The 22,084-nt window shown below is 40.8% G+C and overlaps 1 protein-coding gene across 4 annotated transcripts in view; it reads right to left on the bottom strand.

The window, feature by feature from the left end:
* lcor (ligand dependent nuclear receptor corepressor) overlaps positions 1-22,084 on the bottom strand; it is a 91,716-nt gene that overhangs the window by 44,664 nt on the left and 24,968 nt on the right. For all 4 annotated transcript variants that reach the window (XM_088635946.1, XM_088635945.1, XM_088635944.1 and 1 more), the window contains exons 2-4: positions 21,898-21,963; positions 11,651-11,730; positions 771-903 (exon numbers count right to left, since the gene is read on the bottom strand). In XM_088635946.1, the coding sequence (XP_088492072.1) occupies positions 771-903; positions 11,651-11,730; positions 21,898-21,963 (279 nt within the window). The remainder of the gene's footprint in view (positions 1-770; positions 904-11,650; positions 11,731-21,897; positions 21,964-22,084) is intronic.

The following is a 22,084-nucleotide window of genomic DNA, read 5'->3' as shown; positions in this document are numbered from 1 at the left end:
GTTTTTGTAGCACAGTTGCTGATATTAACTGCACATATGGAGCACAGGGAAAACTATCCTTCATGCTGTCTGATCTTCTGAAGAAGAGAGACGACTTCTGTACCTAAATCCTTCCAGATCAAACAACCTAAAAGGCAAATCGCCCTACTAATGAAAGATTAAAATAATAATACACATCCATCCTTTCTCTAAGCACTTTATCAATTACTGGGGTGCAGCAAAGCTAAAGCTATTCCAGGAAGCAGTGGGCAAAAGGCAGGATAGACCCTGGATGGGACACCAGCCCATCAGAGTGCACAGACACACACAGGGCCAATTTTCCCAGAAGTTATTCTAGGACTGAGGGAGAAAACACAGAGTATCTGGAGGAAACCCACACAAACGGGGGGGAATATATATATAGTGCTCCAGGGCCTCGGCAATGCTAACCACCGCGTCACAAGGCTGCCCAATTATGCCTATTTAGAACAAGGATTCCTGGCTTTCTAATGGGTGGAACTTGGATAGACTGGAGCTGGTCGTGGGTGTCCTGGAATCTATGTCTGTCACTAATGACCACAATGCTGCCTCTACAACCCAAAACAGATTTAAGATATAAAAGCATTACGTTGGGCATGTCCAAATGCAGACAGAGCTCTACAATCCAGATAACTTTGGTTTGAGCCCACTGGCATTGCTATCATCACAAGCATCCTGGGTAGGTCACTGACATAAACCTGGGTATATAATAGAGAATGATAGTCATTTCAAAATTCATTTTGCTTCCTTACCTTTTCTGTAAAAGACAGCATTAAGGAATTCTTCCGCTTGCCGCTCGAGCCTGTTTATTTTGGACTGTTCCTGGTTGCACAGGGCTCTCTCCCCAACTTCCAAGACTTGGTCATTTAAGCCAACTAAATGTTCCTGTTAAAAAATAAATAAGCATTAGGAGTAGTGTCCTAAATGAAAATGTCCAACTCTGCAATGTTTATACAATTATTCAAATTGCCGACAGTACCCCATTCCTGACAGGCAAATGCACAGCTACTTCCATTGAAATGTTTAAGCATAAAAGGTGAATATTGATAAAACTGCATTTACAAGAAGTACAAATATTTTATCAGCTCTATTAACGCACATAAAGTTCTAGGACCTATAAGGGGATGTTCCGGCCACTCATCGTTACTCAAATCTTCTCCATTGGTAAATGTAATTCTACCACACCTGCCAAGCATGTTAAAAATAAATAAGATCATATGAATGGACTCAAACTTTTTTAGAACATACTAGGGCTGGGCGATATGGCCAAAAACATTATCACTATAAAAATTTTCATATCAGTCGATATCGATAATTATCCCGATAAATGTCAAATCATTATTTCTTTCAAGTTTAAAGGCAGATTTTTTCTCCTAAGTGAAAGCTGAAGAATCCAGACAGTTAATTGGTAAATTAAACAACTCTTTATTTTAAGAACACAACAAACACTTGCCAAACAGCAGAAACATTAAACAAATCTGAGGTAGAGAGTATTCAAGTCTTTTTTATGTCAAAATATGCATGAGTAAAAGTTACAAAATAAATGTCTTAATAGAAAAATGAAATACTGCAGTGTGATAAAACACACATAGAAGATGGCTAAGACAGACTGCAATGTTTAAAGTGCTCTGTTTTATGTCTGATCGTAAAAAGCCAAAATATCTCCAAATTACCGAAGTTGAATGACCTTTTCTGTCAACGATGTCATCGTCCTTCGAGCTGGTCACTGGCAGCACTACATTTGCTTCAGTGTCGCTCATTTCTCCACTCTAACTACAGTTCTGTCAGCCACCACCGTGTGGGTAAACAACACCACGTTAGCTGCCCAGTCTGCAACACGCACGCGCACTCGCACAGTATTTTGCGCAAAGCATAAACATATATATCGAACATTTATTAAAAATATATCGCGGAAAATTATATTGCGATAATTATCGTTATCGAATTATCGCCCAGCACTAGAACATACTCAACTTTTTCAAAACCTTTTCTGGCGTTACCCCAGGCAATAAATATTAATCGAGTATTTGTAGACCTAGGCAGATTTGCCATGTCAGTAGTGGGCACTGCAAACCTTTTACTACTACTGAGACTCTGTAGTAATGAAGTCTCTGTAGATATTTCTTCCATGAGACCAGAACAATGGGCTCTGCAGTTTGATTCTATGCAAATTAACTCCCACATTCAGATACTCGATAAGACTGGGATCAGTATGAAATTCCCTCAGCCTTTTCTATGTTCTAGTCTTTCTCCTTCAGAGACCCATCGAGTACGCATACATCAATGCTGAAGGAGGCAGCTCAGGAACATGACGAATGGTAAATCGCCTGGCACTGATGGTATCCCTCTTGAAATTTGGATTACTGTTTGGCCCCAATTAATCTCCCTTCTGCTCAAAACTGATCAATACCTCAATTATATCCCTGATATGGAAAAGAACTCCCTCACTTTGTGAGAATTGTTGCCTCCAATTCTTTGATTTACTCCAATACCCAGCTGTATGCTCTAGTGCCATTAAGTCAGCTGGAGACGAATATGGTCACATTATTTAAAGATGACAGGCACCATTAAAGGACATCCTGTACCCTGATACCATTCTGACTTTTCAGCAATTGTGTTAACATACTGTGTGCTACAGTTGTATGTAAAACTTTGGGCACACCTGGCTTAATTATGTTTTGTTGATTTTGTAAGTGAAAGGAAGTTAACACAACCTCTGCAGCGAACAAACTTCAACTTGACATATTTCTGCAAAATTTAATGCACAGTTACCATCTATTTTCTGAACTCAACAGATTGAAAAAAAAATAGTAAGTGTGGCATGTGCAAAAGTTTGGGCACACTATCAGTCAGTACCTAGTAACGCCCCCTTTGGCAGAAATCACAGCCTCCAAACGTTTCTTATAGCCAGCTAACAGTCTTTCTATTCTTGCTTTAGGAATCCCCCCCCCACTCCCCACTCTTCCTTGCTGAATGCTTCTAGCTCAGAAATACTCTTAGGTCATCTTGCATGGACTGCACGTATGAGATCTACGCACAGATTTTCAATAATATTCAAGTCTGGGGACTATGAAGGCCATTCCAAAACCTTAATCTTTCGTTTCCTGAAGTAGTTCATGGTTGATTTTGAGGTATGTTTTGGATTATTGTCTTGTTGTAATATCTAATCTTTTCAGCTGCAGTTTCTTCATTGACTTTGGGACATTCCAGGACTGGTTGATATTTACTAGAATCCATTCTTCCTCTCCTTTTATTCTACAAACGTACCTTTGATGATTGTAGCCAAAGAGCTCAATTTTTACTTCATCAGACCAAAACGCCTCTGGCTTACCTAAGTGTTGTGTTCCAAATTTCAGATGTTGACTTTTGTGATGAGATTGCAGGTAAGGTTTCCTTCTGATGACTTATCCATGCAGATCATGTTTGTGGAAGCAACGCTGCACACTGGACCAGTGCACCACTACTCCTGTGCCAGCTAAACCTTCCTGCAGGTCCTTTGCAGTGATATGGGGGTTTTGCTTTGCATTCCTGACAAGTCTACAAGCAGCTCTATCAGAGATTTTTCTTGGTTTTAGAGGAGCCCATGGTTGTTGAGTGCAAGCACAACACCCTGAGAGGTTCGAAGAGTCAGAGAATTTATGAAGCTGTGGAACTGTCATCACCTGACTTAGATTAAGGCCTAATGAGTCAATTAAGACCAGAGACCTTACAAAAAAATAACACTAGTGGATCAAATGGAAGGGTGCCCAAACTTTTGCACATGCCACATTTAAATGTTTTATTTTGTTCCAATCTGTAAAATTTAACAAATAAACAGTAAGTGTGCATTACTATTTACAGAAAAGTCAAGTTTAAGTCTGTTCACTGCAGAGGTTGTGTTAACTTGTTCCCACTTAGAAAATCAACAAAACATGTCATGTGGCCAGGGATGCTCAAACTTTTGCATACAATTTTACTTCTAGGAGTCAACTAACCTATTTGCCCTGTAGCTGGAACCACTAACTCCAACTCCCTGTCAATCTACTAACCCTACTGCAGTTAACAATACTCAGCTCCTTGGACACTCTATTCTGCTGCTATTTTATATGAAGACCATTGTTCAACCCTCAATGGAGAAGGACAGCTTTCTTCCAACTTTGCCTCCTTCACATGTTATCACAAATGTCAACTATAAACATTTTTAAACTGCTCTGTAGTGTGCAGAATTATTTTTAGTCCACACTTATGACAGTTTCCTCCAGTTTTGCCTTAGGCTGCCTTTCTTTCTTTACCACCGAGACTTGGCTGGCTCTTGTGTCTCTGTCCATTTTGGAAATGTGCCCAAATGACTGAAAACTTACATCCAGCTATTCCTGACTGTCGTTAACTTTTTTTAGATAGATCCTTTATTGATCCTGTGAGGGAAACTGCAGAAATTGCAGTGCGTTTTTAGCAGTGTAGCTGAGAGAAAGCTCCATTATAATTCGAGTTTCGGGCTTATACTGCAGCCTTATATATTCTCACCAGTCTTGTTTGTACTCATTATCACAGCTGCCAGGGCAACCTATGTCTTCTACAGCTTCAATGCTCTTTCTATCCACTGTCAAGCTAGGTGGGCTGCCCAAAAATCAGCATTTGTGTTTTGTTTGGCGGCAGCAACTTTCACATGAGCTGTATTATTCCTCCCCATGTCGTGTCCAGCAACACCACCTGCAAATTCAAGGCCAGACAGTCGTTCTGTTAACCCACTTCAGCACTACATTCATTTTCTCTGTTGCCCTTCTCATCGCCCACTCAATGACTAGCACAAGCACCCGGGAGGGAGAGAACATACAGAGGACACTGCAAGTGCAGTTGAAGTAATTACAAGATTCTCAGTAAAGGTATCTGCATCACTATATTGGTGATCATTGTAGCCCAGTGAGCTTTAGCTCCTCTGGCAGCCTTTTAATAAAACTTGAATGCTATATTAATTACAGGAAAAAGTACAAGATTTTGGGTGGAAGAATAATCATTTAACGTGAACTAGTTTTAGAAGTCCGGTGGTTTTTATTCCTTCTCAGCCCTTAATGACTTAATGGAACTAAGAGGACAGGTCAAAAGGGCTTTTTCATGTCTTAGCAAGGTGCTTATTGAAAGGTGTCTCTAAAACCTGCAGGATTTTAGCGCACAATGATTGGCGTCACCTACTCTTGGGTTAACGGGCAGTCAACCTGCAGAGTAGTAGACTTTTTTTAAGCCATTTAGTAATTTCACAACAATTTACAGAAATTAAATGACTATGTCCACCCTGACAGACACTGAAACTGCAGAAACTCAACATGCACTTTACTGCAATCACTAACACTCCAATTCTAAATGATTTTAAGTTAAAGTTAAAGTATGATACAACAGAGGCAGGCACAGTTGTAGAAGACATGAATGTCCGATTTTGAAACCCCTTGATGCCTCCTCAGCATGAGGTAAGAAAATGTGGTGATACATGTTTGGCAATTACCATGCATGTGCACATAAGATTTGAACACTAAGTTCAACTCTACAATTAAACACAAAGTTAAATATACCTTTTTAAAGGGCTGTCCAACTATTAACCAAAAGAGTAGAAGACTATAAAAGAACTTGGTTTACTACCAACAGCCTAGATGTACCAAATTTGGCTGACGAACTTTCTCCTCGAATTGCCTTTTTGTGTTTGTCTGAGTCAATATCAGCTTGCAAGTCAAGTACACCTTCCTTTATTTGCACGGAGACAAAAGTACCAGGCTTACACACCAAACATTCAGCTTTCCAGTCTTCTCTGCCACTTCGAAAACAGACATTCATTTTTTAGTTCTGCTGTGAATTTACACTTTCGCTTTGGGATTACGTTTGAGGGTAGGAAAATGAGATACAAAATAGGGAGCCTTCGGGGGAGTGTGCTCCCGCACTGCACAGACTGCGTAAGGACTCTGATATTGACGCCAGGTTTCGCTCTCTCATGACAATCATACACATACAGTAGAGGACGAGAACTGAACGAAGTTAAGAAATTCTCTCTTTCCGTCTTTATAACTTTTGTTACTTATTCTTCATGGTGAAAATAATGGAGTCGAAATCCCTGACACTTCTGGATATTTGAAAATTCCCCACAGACAGAGATATAAGGATCAAAATAGAGAACATGGCCAGGAAAATCCGGATGGATAGTAACCCTATCGGCCACCGACACTAGCTCTTCTGCTGAACCTGAGACAGACGGCACTGCTACCGTTAGCAAGTGTGGGAAAATGGCTACAAGGCGGTACGATCCAAATTAACTAAGTGCTATTTTTATTATGTGTGTGTGTGCGAGTGTGTGTGCATGCCTAGCTTGTGTTGGTCATTGAGATTTTCTGTGCTTCCTATGAGAAGATTACTGGTAGGTGGTCCTTGGATGCTTTGGTTTGATGAGGGGTGGTACGTGGACCAAAACGTTTGAGAACTCAAACTTTTGCGATATCTGATATCAGAACCTTCCACATCTCCATATAAGTAAAACAAATAGTACTGCAGCCAGTTTAGCGTTTCTCCTTCAACATGAGGTGTGATGTCTGGCAATTAGCTGGAAGCTGGGCCTGATGGATAAAAATAGGCTAACTTGTTAATTCAAAGTTATTATTGTTATTATAATAAGTAGCCAATTGTCTTGTTTTCTTTATAAAGACAATGACATGATGAGACAAAACGAAATAATGTGCCAGTGGGATGGTGACTGAAAGCAATCATTTGCTTTGTGTTTTAAAAATTACATGAAAATGCACATCCCTAATAGTCCATATAAAGTGCCATATGAAACTGTGTATCCAGGGAATTATTTGTAGATATGAACAGGAATACAAATATTTTAACTGTAAATAACACTTGAAAATATTTTACTTTATACATGTTTTGCTTCACTGGGTGCTCAATCCATTTTGGGGTGTTCTATGAATTGGAAAACAAAAAAATTAAAGTGCGGTGCTCTTTTCCTCCTGCAAAAGGTATATCAGATGCATGTATGCTTCTGTAATGAAGAAGTTACGACATGGAGATGTACAACTGTTAAGCACAAGAAAAACCTCCTGAGCTTTATGACAGTTTTAATGATAAAAGTAACTGGCTGAGCAATGCCTACGGCACACGACCCGATAACGATATACCTCCGGCAGATGATTTTAAGGTTAAAAGTCTAATAACTGCATTATTCTCATAAATGCCCCTAGTGTAGGCTTTGTGAAGCTGTCTGCCATCAAGTGCTAGAATTGCTTAACTCCAGGGCTGCGGTGTCCTGAGTGCCAGAGGTCCAAACCTCAGAGGGACTTCTGCTGCTTGACAAGAAAACTGTCAATTTCTTGTGCACAGTCGGTTTAAGGTAGATACATGATGCACTGTTTTCATCTATGAGGCAGCTCCAGCTTTCAGTGGGTAATTTCGAACTAGCGCACACCAAGTGGAAGGTGGACAGTTTAATTATGGCACTTAACATTTTAAAGACGATTACAGCCATCAAATCGCAAACCATGTGCAGTTTTGAAAACACCACAAGTCACATGCTGTTTGTGTACACTTGCAGGTCTACCATGCTTTTGTCAGGGAGGGGCTGAGGTATATCAGAGAAAACCTCCCCCAGCTCCGTTCTGTTGAATTGAAGCGAGTGAGAAATAAGGAACCACAGTGAATAAATAACGCTCTTGAAACAACGGGAAAAAAAAACCTGTTTCTCGCAGCATTATACATAATGAACATGTCTTTCTATTTGGGACATGAAAACCTTAAACTGCTGTCTGAGGCGTGAGGGCTATACCATTTACAAGCCTAGAGGGGATTTCAGGCAATGGCTTTCTAACAGTACAGCTGTATGGCAAAGCACTGTATAACCACAATGAATAATACTGGTTCCCACCGCAGAATCAAGCCGTTCCACACTCAGAAGTCTAAACCAGGACAGAAGAATGGAGCAGCTTAAAATCGATTTTAAAGCACTCACAGAAAAGGCAACTTTAATGTAACTTGGTTATGAGCAGTACGTTACCAAATCCAAGGTTTTCCTGCTTGTTTACAATGTAGAAATTCATGCCTACAACTGCATAATCCTTAACTGTTTTACACTTCTAGCATCAGACAGGTGGCTTCAGGTGAAACTAAAAAACTCAGGTTGAGAATACTTCGATATACACAGAAGTGGACTTCTGTGAACACTGGGGAGACTGGGGAGAAGATAAGGAGCATCTGTTTCAAAGTCCAAACAGCAGGGTGCCCGTTGAAAAAGAGGACATCTCTGTACAGCATGACAGCCGTGGCCCGTGAGAAGCTGACAAGTGTTCTGCTCGCAGAGCCGCTGGTTCGTCTGGCGGCCGGCGAGAGCCGCAGGGAGGGCCGTGTGGAGGTGTTTCTGGACGGCCAGTGGGGAAGTGTCTGTGATGACGGCTGGAATGACCTTTGTCTGTCTATATAGCTCAGCAATGAGCAAAGGCTGATTTAGCCTTATGTTGGCTTTTACCAATCCCAGGGCAATAAATCAAGAAAAATTAGAAAACCGATTACACAGTACAGACATGGACATCACATTGTCCCATCACATTCAGAGCAGTCAAGATGGACAGGCAACTAAAACATGAAGGCATAAGGAAGTGAAATGGCATCACTGGTGAAACAAGCTAAAAAACAAAAATGAAAGTGCTACGGTTTGTTGAAAAACAGCCATCAAAGGGATTATACAGATCACTGTTCATACATGTACTGTGTATTTCTAAGACAGTGCACACTCATCTATATCATCAATGAACCACTGATTAAATGTTTCTGGCATCATTCATGAATGACCACGATACACAGGTGTTAAAGCCCTAAATGGTGACCTCTGGACCTGTTCAATGTCCTGAATGAACACTACAGAAGAGAATCAAGGAAGCTCTGGAATGTGCAAAGGTGCAAGCACATTCGGCTGGCTTACAGGTCTAGTGGTTTTAACTACACAACAGCAATGCCTCAGCCAGCACAGAAAAGGGAATGTTGTTGGTATCAACCTGGCAACGTGAATATGTTAGGGCATCTTATTCGCATCTTATTCGCCATCACAGAACAAACTGACTGATCAACAAAAACCAGTCAAACACAGTTAACTTCAGAATAATTCATCAATAATTCATGACTGTTTAATAAATTGTTTAGTCAATTAACCACTGTTTTCAGAAAATCCCTCTAGCTCCAAGGTAGAGCAAAGCTAGCTTAGCACCCTAATCAAACTCTTCAAACTCTGCTGCTCATCTATAATTGAGAAATGTTTGTCACTCATATTCTAATGTTTTCACTGCCTTCACTACTTCAGCAACATTGATGGGATCTACATAAACTGTTTACAGGTATCTTAATATGATTATCAGTACTTTAAAAAAAAAACATGATCAGACAGCAGCGCTAGCAGGAAGACAATGAAATGATGCAAGTGAGGTCCAGCACAAACCTCATTATTCTACCAGCTATGGTCCAAGACATCCATCCACTATTCAAACCACTTTCCCCAATACAGGCGCGCAGGTGAGCTGGAGGCTAATCCGACAAGCAACAGCCACAAGGTAGGACACATCCTGGGCAGCCCATAACAGCCCATAACAGGGCATAAAACAGGCAAACAGGTATAATCCAGGGCTCATTTTCCCAGAAACCAATTAGACATACCAGTATGTCTTTGGACTGTGGGAGGAAACCAGAGGACCCAGAGGAAGTTCAACACCGGGAGATCACACAAACTATACATGAAGATAGCACCCCAGGAATTGAACTCTTAGTTTGCAAATTCCCGATATTTTAATTTTGGAAACAGTCTCCAAAATATTCCAGATGGCATTCCAGGAGATTTTTCTCTTGAACCATTTTGTCTGCTATAAATCCTAGAGTGCTTCCTATCCTTTTGGCTAAATCAGTGTAACAAAACATTTACAGTCGGTCATTAATTGTAGAAACTAATTTAACACTTGATCAATTTACATAAGCAAATCAGAGAAGCTCTAGGTCATTGCTTCGGTCTCTTTCTTCTTGAAGGCATTTAAGAGTAAATCCCACAGGAGGCAGTTCATAGACATCCCCATCCCAATGGGATTAGTTATAAGGGAAAAAAAAACCCTGAAGTACAGAAGATCTCTCAATTTATGAACACCTTGGGAATGGAGGTTCCTCCTAACTCTGAAAAAAAGGTTTACAATTACCAACTGATTTAATACTGATGTAATTATTAGCTGGAATGGCTTTCGAGCTATTATCCATAAAAAATTCCACTTGTAGCTGCAGAACAAGCATAGATCGCACTTCTTGCCTCCCTGTTAAGTAATCTCTATACCTCCCTTCATGCCGTGTACAAGACTTTTGTTAACAATACACCTGTACACTAGTGTCTTCAGTTTTACAATGAAACACCTTCACGCCTCAGACGCTGCCTTAGTGTTTCAATATCCATAAGAAATTAAAAGGCCGGCCTACTTAAACATGCACTGCAAATAACAAAATCCCCTCTGTTTAAAAATGACTTTTGCCCTCCTACAATCTAGCAGTAAGAACCAACTAGCTTTCATAATAAAGTATCCTAACTCGAACCATGTGCTACACAACTGGAGCTCCGGGTTCCACATGAATGTGACCCATCACCCCATAATAACGATGCTGGCTTCCGACAGAAGAGAAATACGCAAAAAAAGCAGACCAAGTGTGTGGGTAGTCTCTCTTTTCTTTAACAGAGAAGAACGCTGTTAAAGACCAGAGAAAACCAATCACTTAGTGAGCAAAGAGGCAGGCAAGGATCAACAATGTAACACTGACCAAACAGGTTCGATGAAGAACTGTCAGGACTACGGGAAGAGCCCTCATATTTAATGCCTGTATAATATTTAATGTATAAACAATGCCTGATATGCTGCCAGCACAATGTATGTAGTCACCTGGGAGGATCACTGGCAATGACATGATTATGCTCATCTAATACTACTGTTATTTGCATATTGAATGGCTTTGGATAAAAGCATCTGTCAAATGAATAAATGTAAGAGTGGACATCTAATGCCAGCTTGTTCTAATTTAAAACCAGTGTGCAGTCAGGCAGACTGTATGGTGGAGCACACAAGGTGCCTATGGTTCAGGAATGCAGTGGTGAGTATGAGAGAAGCTGTGTGTGAAAAGGGATAATAACCATTTTTGACATTAGATATGCATCCTTTTTCAGCACCTGCTTTATCTGGGTTAGAGCCTAATCAAGCAAATTTAATCAGATTTGATACAAATGCATAGCGATATATTCACTACAGCATCTGTTAATTACAGAATCATCATCATCATCACAGGGAAACAACTACAAGCCCATGATTTTACAACTGCAGGCAATGCCATTTCAATGCCAAAGAACACCCACACGGCCACACAGACCATGCAAACCCCACATACAAGGGTCTCCAAGCAGGACTTATGGTCAGAACCCATGAGCTTTGAAGTAAGGTGTGGTTGTTTGCACTTTTACGTTAAAATATATGGGCTGTACAAAAAAAAGGACTAAAAGGACTCAAAAGAAGGCTTTTAGTCTTCCAAAGATACACTATATGGTGTCGGCCACTGAATGAAAATGCAAAGTAACAGCAAAAAGGAACACAGACAGACATGAAGAGGAAGTTACCTTTACTTTTTCTCGTCTTAAGCAGCAGAAGAGACAATTTTCATCAAATGACCAATCTGATACGACTTCTGGTTCGCAATCTGTGGACCCAGCAAAACAAGAACATTTCAGACACATTTCATCAAAATGCAGCCAAGTTCTGAGATTAAAGCAAGTACGACAAGACAACATTCAAGATGTGTAATCTCACTGCAAAAGATGAAGAGCAAAAGAAAAAAATATCCAGCATCCACTATGCAGGTAAAAACAGGGTGTTGACTTACTGCTTCTAAAACACGTAAAATATCCAAAAAACTGAAGAGCAGTGGACCTTGGATTCACTGCAGATAATCCCTTTGCAATAGCCTTGACAAGTAAACTACTAATCAGCAATAAGGACAAGACTGAGTCCATAGGTCTCGAAGCACCTGCATACCACAAGAAAAATCAACCCACTGCAAAACTGTGGATTGGATTAACTACTCCCTCCTGAACCTACAACAAAACCCACCTGAGGGCAGGACAGATGCCCTCCACACGACTCAAGCTGAACACATCTCCTGGACACTATTTTAACACTTCAGCACAACTTCACCGCGTGTGTGTGTGCCCTTTCCATCACCAAGCCTGGTTGCATTGAAATAATTGCAAAACTCAGGAAACCGTTGCATTCCTTGGCTCTGGTGAAGGAAAACGCTCTCTGTTCTGGACTGGATTTCTGACAGCTGAAATAGGTGTAGAACGGGTGTGTGGTCATGCTCGTTAGCTACATTCTTTTTAGCCTAGAAGAGGCTGAAGACACTCCGCCTTTTCCTGGGAAGCCCTGTGTCTGTTGGCTCTCATGCCAACTGTTCCCGCTGCCGATTCTTACTCATGCGCTTATCTGCTAGTTTAGACTCGTGGTTTGTTTCTGCACTCAGTTCTTGGTTCAGTTCCAGAAATTCCTGACTTCAGGCGCATAGTTTCAGACAACTTTTCTCCTTTACTTGCTCTGGACTCAGCTTTTATTAGGTGGTCAATTAACAATGAACGAACGAAAGGAGAGAATCAAAGCAACGCGTCAAAAAAATCATTTAGCCTGTGATTACAAATTTGGCCGGAGCAAGAGCCAGAAGAGACACCGCCCACCCCCAGAACCCGAGCTGGGAACCACTGAGGAGAGCACATCGTGAAGGGAAGGCCACAAACATCTGATGCCTTAATAGGAACATCACGGAGGTCGCGATACCAATTAAGAGCAGAAGCACTTTCTCGTATCATCCTGAAATCAAATCATTTCTGCTAAAAAAAGAAAGGGGAAAAAAAAACACTGTTGCCTGATGCAGACAGCTTCAATAAATTCATGTCAGGATTGTTGCCATGGCAGTCAGTTTCCTTCTAAAGCAGCGGAAGGCTCATTTCAATACACTGCGGGTGTTTAGACACCTTGAAACATTACGTGGCAGGTTTGTTTTAATTGTGCTAAAAAAGGTTTCAATCGCACTTTTAATACACCTACACCTAATTCCCCAGTTCAAATAAAATGTACAGAATACCCAGTTTCACACTTCAGAAGTATTTTTGCAACTAGACAGAACAAGGATCAATTTACTCCTTTTGAATGCCTGTAAGATAAATCCACAAGTTAGTATATGCAACAGGTGACAAATGGGTACCTTAATATTCCAATGCTTAATTATCTGTGCACAGATGAAAACTACCTGTGAACAAGCTTAACCAAAGCAGTGCTGCTGCAGCCCACAGACATCTATGATCTTAGGAATAAGAAACTCCAGCACAGGACTGATGCCCCAGTTCATTTACCACACTGGTCACACAGCTCCTGCTACAGTATCTCAGCTCCTGCAAAAGGTGACCAGAATCTAAGGTCACACTTCAGTTGTGCTTACGGGTTCAAACAAAGAAAGGGTCTCTAACAAAGAACTTTTGAGATTGTTGAAGTCTGAAGAAATGCTTACAGGAAAACTATCAAATATGTTCCTAATCAATAAGACAAAATAAACTTTGAAGGTATAAAAAGCACCACCGATGCTCAATATCCTGAAAGAGACATTACAAACAGCACAGTTCATTAACACATAAAAAGAAGGCAAGGTTATTTTAAGTGTCCCATTAGGCTAACCTTTCCTCTGTTTGACGCAGGTTCGCGCCTCTTAAAACACTGGCTGAATATTTCAGTAAGGTACAAATACAAGTGTAAGAAAAAACGGTCATACTGCTGAATGGAAAAATTTCCATTAAAATTTAACAAAGGTTTTGAGTGTTTCATAACAGGTCAAATAGGTCACATGATTTCTTTTTAACTTGCCACAGTGAATTTTTTTTAAGGTCTAGACATTAAGAAACCAGTGAGCTGGCATTATTTTTTTATTTGGCTTAGTCAAGTGTTTGAGTTTGGGATCAAGGCAGTTCTGTCCTTTTTTCTTAAATTTAGAAATGTAGTAAATGATTCATATTCTGATTCGAAAAAAAATAGCTACTTCATCTCGTACTGCAGATATAAAATGCAGGCAGGGTTGAATAGTTTTAAGTCTCAACACCTGCTTGAAGTTATCGCTGTTAAGTCTGTCACAGTGACACCTAAGCACTCAGTCTTGGTCTGCGGCTTGAATAGGGGGCATGTTTCAATCTTTCTTTCCTCCTTAATTAGAAGTTAGTATAGCTGTACTTATGGATTACTCTTCTAGCCAAAAGCTTAGAGAAAACAGCATTTTGTAAGGGGATTTTAAGTAAATAATTCACCCCCTACCCCCAAGCAGACCAATAAGTATGGGAGGAAGATTAACAGAGGCTAAACGATAATGGAGCCATGATCAGTGCCATTACAAAGATTGTGTGTATACCAATTTTATAGGAACTAATTTTGTGAAATGCCAACCTTTCTCTGAATGCACTAGTGGCTGTTTGTACTGCAGCAGGATTGGGGAGCTTGGTGCAGATCCCACTGGGGAAAAGTCAGTGGACCCAATCAAGAAGTGTGTAAGATATCAAGTACTTGGGCAAACTAAACCACCAAAATGATTTGGCTATCGGGAGGTAATTATGGTCAGGCTTCATTCCAGCTCAAACCTTATGGAATAGCTTTAGAATCTTTAGTTATTTGGCTGCTAATGACGTAAATATCACAAGAAGTAATTCTAAACTTAAACTACCCAAAACTGAAACCAGGAGCCTTGACCATCTGCCTATCGGCACAGTAATTAAGGTATAATGCATGCCTTATACAACTGAGACACCAAGATGGTGACCTTGACACTTGTGTATACAAGACCCTCAGGAGACTAATCAGGAGCCCTGCAGGACAAAGCGGAAGCAGGTGTGATTTCCTATAGGCACAATCTGCATCTTGCTATAATTAATTTTAGATCCAAGACAACATCAAATTCATTAGCAGTTGTGATAATGTGGCGTAATGAGCAAGATTAGTCATCACGAGAAAGATTTATGCTTCTCGCCACCTGCGCTTGAACCCACCCTACAAAGGAACGGCTTCCTATCCAGGGTCTGAGCAGTTATGTGCTCCCAGTCAAACCCTGCACCCAGTGCTTTCATGAGAGGCTCCCGTTTGGTCTGGCCCACACCAGGACAAGAACCTTATGAAGGATGTTCAATTCAAGAACACCAGAGCAATTGGGATGTAGAGTGCTGGCAGTTCAATGGCCATTGCAAATAACAGGGACAAGGAGCATCTTTAATAAATACATCTACTGAAGCCAAATGGTTTTTAAAATGAAGGATAAAGGTTTGGCACACAGCTCCTCTGCACTCCTGTTCCTCCCCACATTCCTAATGTGATGGGGACACCATACTGTAAAAAAGGTGCTGTTCTTCGGATGAGACATAAAACCGAGGTCCTGACTCTGCGGTCATTAAAAATCCCAGGGCTTTTCTCAAAATCAGTAGGGGTGTAACATCGGCGTCCTGGCCAAATTTCCCATTGACCTTTACCAATCATGGCCTCCTAATAATCCCCATCTACGAATTGGCTTCATGACCCTCCTCCCCACTGATAGCTGGTGTGTGGTGAGTGTACTGTCGCACTATGGCTGCTGTTGCATCATCCAGGTGGGGCTGCACATTGGTGGTGGTGGGGGGGATCCCCATTACCTGTAAAGCACTTTGAGTGGAGTGTCCAAAAAGTGCTACATAAGTGTAAGCAATTATTAGCTTATTAGCTTTTCACTTAGTCTTTCACTTTCGCACCATGGCTTCCATGACTAGTCTGACAATGAACCAGTCACACACAAACCTGTAATGCACTGCTGCCCTCCAGGACCAGCAGTGAATGTCACTGGTTTATTGGATGCACAGGCAGGTTTAGCTCATGTAATGAAACAACCTGACAAACCTGTCATTTAAAGGCCTTCTCTACATCTACAGAGATCAGCAATCCAGGGAAAGTGTTGCACACATCAAATCAGTTAGACGATAAATCCAGTTCGAGAGTGCCAAATAACATCAGGAAGTAATTTCTCAAGGCCATTTCATAACTTTGATGTTTTGAGTTTATTAAGGCTAGTGCCAATAAACTCTGAAGCTGGTTATGGTAGGTCGTCTTTTTGATAAAGACGTAGGCCATATATGCATCTGATAATTTCTGTCATCATAAATGCATAAACCAATGTTTTACAGTCTAGGCATGCAATTTGTCAAAGATCCATAAAAATCAATAGGGAAACACTTGGATTTACCAGACTTTAGACCATAGACTAAATGATGTTATATCTTAAAGATATTTTATTGGTTGTTGTATGTAGGGGCAACCCACTTACTGATGAGCAATTATCAACAGTCAAAGTACTGTATTAAGGTCCATCTCAGAACCTGTTAATGGTACCTACATTTGAGCATGAAGACGTGCATATTTCCTAATATTTGTTGGAGCACTTCCTTTAGTATTCACACATGCAGTTCCGCTGATCCCCAAAAGCCACCATCTGGGATTATTTGCAGGTCCTGGATAATAAAACCAGTTACTCAATTTAAATAGCCTTCTTTGTAAAGCTATGCAGGAAAGTCTACAGCAGTTTTTTTCTATAATTCACTGAGGCAGTAGAGAACCGCTGTTCAGAAGGAATAGTGAAACAATGATCTAGTGCTGCCTCTTGGTTCTTCTTGGTCCAGGATTCTGCGTTTTAATTCCAGAACGTGCCCAGGAGTCAACCTCTGTCCATGGCTGCATGCAAAACAATCAGTTCTGTAATGTCTCCCACACTGCTTGAATTATAAATCCCCATGTTCATTTGAATGCAAATTTCAAATAGATAATTAACAAAAAACACTAAGGTAAGCAGAATCCATGTCTTCTAGGCAGAATGCCACATTAGAAGACTATGGCACTAGTCAAAGGTGGTCATACTTGGGCATGGTCAGATATGACCAATTCCAGCTTCTTATTAAATCTTGTGTCCTAACAAAATACTTTATCAATTACCGAGATCAATACGCAACTAAAGCTCTTACGAAGTAAAAAAAAAAGTGAACATTTATGCAAGATTCCAAAAAATGTCCTTAAATATGGCATCATGCTCTTATGAGACATGTCAATCTTAACGAGTGCTTGGCTTTAGCAGTGGAAACAGTCTGCAACCCAGGGCACACTGCAGCATATTAATATTCATACAGCATGTTGTTGTTTTTTTTAAATAGGCCCATCCATTCACAAAGGATTGTTTTGTTTGACGCATTTCCTGAAACTGCAGCACATGTATTCTATCCATCTCCAGAGCACCATTTTTTCCTCCTGATGGGCTTGCCCGCTCCATCACTATGCTAAATGCAGAAGTCTCCAATATTCAAAAGCATTCCCTAGAAATGAGGAATCCAAACTGCACAATACAGTAGCACTCTCGCAGCAGGTATTTATGATGGCTTGTGCCAATTTTCCATCTGTTGCTTTTCACTTGGCTGTGTGCATTTTTCTCCTCTTAACAGAACAGTACAGAAAAAGAGCATGAGGACTGAAACAAGTGCAGAACTGTGCTTACACATGACACTGAGCACTGGAATACCCAGCCCTACGTCCGCAGCATCAAATGGATTTCACTGTTCACCACAAAAAAAAAAACTAAAATGTCTTCACCCTTGGCAATATGGACCCACTGCAAACAAGTAAAGTTGTACATAGGATTTTGCCTTATCCAGAGAAAATTTCACTTTTTTTCTTCTTTTAATGACTGCTCATTGTACAGGCAGGGAAAAGGTCAATAATTGAATGTGTGGGAAAAGACAGTTATCAAAGCCGTGTTTAGGCTATAAATCATCTGTTAGTGCACGTTTATGTCCTTGCCCTAACAGAAACCAAGATGGGAGGTTGAAAAACAGGAGTATTTATGGGAAATGAAAATACCTGCACATAAACCAGTGCCTTAAATGACCCAGGATGAGCACTTGTTAGCAGGTGAAACATCGCAGTATTTGGGGAAAAAAAAATTAAGAACATCCTTGGAAAACGTCAGTGCAGCTGGATAATAATAAAAATAATAATAATCGCTTACACTTATATATCCACTCAAAGCGCTTTACAGGTAATGGGGACTCCCCTCCACCACTAACAATGTGCAGCCCCACCTGGATGATGCGACGGCAGCCATAATGCGCCAGAACGCTCATCACACACAGTGGGGAGGAGAGCAGAGTAATGAAGCCAATTCATAAATGGGGATTAGGAGGGCATGATCGGTAAGGGCCATTGGGAATTTTGGCCAGGTTACACCCTTTTCAAGAAACGCCCTGGGATTTTTAATGACCACAGAGAGTCAGGACTTAGGTTTTACGTCTGAAAGACGCAAGGACGGCGCCGGTTTACAGTATAGTTTCCCCATCACTATACCGGGGCATTAGGACCCACATGGACCACAGGGTGAGCACCCTCTGCTGGCCCCACTAACACCTCTTCCAGCAGTAACCTTAGTTTTTCCCAGGAGCTCTCCCATCCAGGTACTGACCAGGCTCACACCTGCTTAGCTTCGGTGGGTTGCCAGCTGTGAGTTTACCAGCTCATTTCAGCTCGGAGCTGAATCAGCACTTCACTGCTTTAAACCCATGGGAGAAATCTTGAAAACAGATTTCTGGCCATTTCACTCACAGCTTCAGTCTCACCCAGAATGGTTTTCCAGGAGTTGCTGCAGACCATTATATTTACCTGTACCTTATTCTCTCCTCAAGTTAAATACTTTGGAAATCAAGTCAACAGGTTATGTTGACTCTCATAGCCATTGAGTAATCGCCCAACAGGTGATTGCACGTTTACTCACCCTACATCAGGATGGGAGCTAGATAACAGTGAGCCCAACAAAACCAATAAAAGAGTACAACTGGCAGAAATATCCACTGGAAAATGAGGATCGAGTTGACAAATGATTTGGTTGGTTCTCATGAGTGTCTTTTGCATCCGTCAAGTAGATACGCTTGGTATTTTTATTACTTAGCAGGAAACTGGAACCATCTTCCTCCAGTACTCAAAATGAGAGATCTCTGGGAAGCCCACAAATGTATTGTTGCTCGTGTGAAAAAACACCTTACGTTTGATCTGACATTGCTGTATTTAGCAACACGGCAACTTCCTTGCCTTGTTCATGACCCATCCACGTGTGCTACAACGACTCCTCCTCCGCACTGACAGACACTCGTGTCCCGTTGTCACTCAAGTACCGTAGCCACACCCCACCACCCCCCCCAGAGCTGTCATGCTGCTCTGGCGTAAGCCCACCGGTTTTAAAACAGCAAATGTTTGAGGGAACAGTGGGGAAAGGACAAATTAAAGATGAGGAGAAAAGTCAAGAAAGCAAAGTGAGGAAATGAGAAACAATGTGTAAGGCCAGTGGCATGACAAACTTTAACGATCAGAAAAAAAATGCTCAAACAAGTATCAGAAATATACAAATCAGGACCAGGCCTCAACACTAAATGTACTATTTTGAAGATAATACTATGTAACATTTGGAATACATCATTTTTTCAGGCTATTTGTATGTACCAGTTATTAAAAGTATGCTTAGCCCCAGCCAGTCATATTGATGTATGTTGCAATAAGTTTGGATTTAACAATTTGCACTAACCTACATACTCTAATCTTTCTAATGTGAAGAGCGTGCTTGATGCCTCTTTTGCAAGAGTATTTTTTAAACTGAGAACATTGCATCATGCTGCTGTGTGAATTTCTCATTACTGCTGTGGAGCAGGTGTTTGTACTTGTAAGCTTTAATAAAGGCAAAAATGTTTCAGATCAGAAAAAAACACTAAAATATTTAATTCCTGTACTTGCATGAAGCACTTAAATGCAACTAAATGAACATTAAAAGCATAAGACCTCTCGTTTACTGCAGAAAGTCACAAGCACTATATGATCCATGGGGATGAAAAGCACTACCTAACGGCAGGAATTAATTAAAATTAAAGACCCTGCTGTTGCAGTACAGGTAAAATAGACACCATGCCATTACCTACACAACATGTCAGGTTAAGCACATGAGTTACCAAACTCCATCTGAAACCCATTCACAAATGAAAAGGCATTTTTTGCTATGACAGTATAAAATCTCAAGTGGCATTTCTTTCTTGTGTTTCTACGGTCTTCCAGTATATTTCGATAAAGCCAAACCCTGTAAAAAGCCAAACTCTGAAACTTAGAAAGGAAAAGACTGAATCTCCCATTTTTAAATACACTGATCACCTGTAATTGTTTTCATGCTACAGAGCCCAATAAGAGTAAAAATAGTTATAAAAAGACAAAAAAATCCTGAAGGAGATTTTACCACCAAATGTTTTGATTTTGCTCACCATTAATTGATAAAAACATAAGAGCACAGTGGTTTAAGTCCTTTACTTTCAAAACAAAGTGAACTGCTTCTTTTGTCAGCAGTGTTGCAAACCAATTTTGTTTACACCTTCTAATAAACATTCTACAATAAACCTCATAAATCAATGTCCCCCCAGATCATACTGTTTCATACAGATAACTCTTATGCCACACTGACCCCACCTGTCCTGTTGCCTGCAGCACATGAAATGGGGTGCCAGATGGCCATTTTCCCTCCAATGGGTACTGGTAGACCACATCCATATATATATATAAAAAATAAAGCAACAAAGGAGAAGAACCTTTAAAAATGCCATTTTACAAAAAGGGTCTTGAAGACTGCTTTATTGATAAATTAGGCCAACTGACTTTTTAGGTCACCTGCATTTGTGTGGCACTAGGCTTGTAAAAACAAAAGCACCTGCTCTGCATTCTGGAGTAGCATAGAGACCTTTATGCCTCTTGCTGCCAGCAAAGCTCAGACTCAACATTAAAAATGAAAGCAGCACAAGATACTGACTGCTAGAGCATTCAATGTGGAAGTGTCAGGCAAGGAAGAAAACTGTACAGCTCCCGGGAACTAGATACTTAAACCACAAAGACATTTCACGCACAGCCTTTTAGCATGTTTTTTTGAAAACCCTGAAATTATGGTATACAGTGAACTGATTCAAAAATGCAAAAGTTAAAGCTTTTAAGCATGCAAAGGAATGCATGAAATGTTTATTTTTGTTGTATGTTTGACCTTCCATTATCAATACAGTCTCTAAAAACACATGAACCAGACATTCGTAAAGTGCATTCTTTTAACGGCTTTATTTCCTTCTGCACATCATGAAAATTCAGAAGACCCGAGGCATTAAAATGAATAGCAAAGTAAGGACTAATCAGGCTTCTGAAAGGGGTTAGGTTTTGTCAGTCTGGACGTAGGACCCAATACAAATGTTCTGAGAATAATGGCCAATATTTAAAGCCTTCAGCAAAGGCATAAAACCCCACAATATTTAATAACATCCTGTTTTGTTGTCTGCCTTCCATGCAGCTTTAATTCTACAGGATAGATCACATTAAGGTTTATGCTGCTCCATAAACACTGCAACAGGTATCTTGCGATATCCACCTCTCATCAGAAAGCGGCTTATCCCCAATGAGGAGCACATGGAACAAGGCAGGACACACACCCTGGAGGATCACACGATGTAGGCATGGGGGAACAAAGAGAATGAGCACGGCTAGTCTGGTCTGTGGAGGCTGGGTAGAGAGCAGTGAACCAAGCGAAAGCCTATGTGAAAGAGGAGAGAACATGCAAACTCCACACAGAGGTTACCCCAGTCACAAACTGAAACCCCCAGGAAGCAAAACCAGTTAACACCGCAGCCTCACAGCAATGCCACCGTGTCACCCAACATTTGACATTCACACTGTTACATCTGACAGGATACTCATGACAGCAATTACAGCTCTTTACCTTTGAATAGGGTGAGATCTTTTACAAGTCCTGGTCCAAACAGCCCTTCCAAAATGCTTTCGAAACCTGCAAGATGAAACGAAAAGAGAAAAGGGTAGTTTTAATGCTCCAGAAATAACACGATCACTTGAGATAATCTGTAGACATCACTGCCACAGCCTGTAGGGATGGGTGCATCTAAGGTTGT

Source organism: Lepisosteus platostomus, chromosome 6 (genome assembly GCF_059453375.1).
Source record: "Lepisosteus platostomus isolate fLepPlt1 chromosome 6, fLepPlt1.hap1, whole genome shotgun sequence".
In the NCBI taxonomy this organism is placed as follows: Eukaryota; Metazoa; Chordata; class Actinopteri; order Semionotiformes; family Lepisosteidae; genus Lepisosteus; species Lepisosteus platostomus.
The sequence above is the reverse complement of the archived record's forward strand: the minus strand, read 5'-3'. Positions and strand labels throughout refer to the sequence as shown.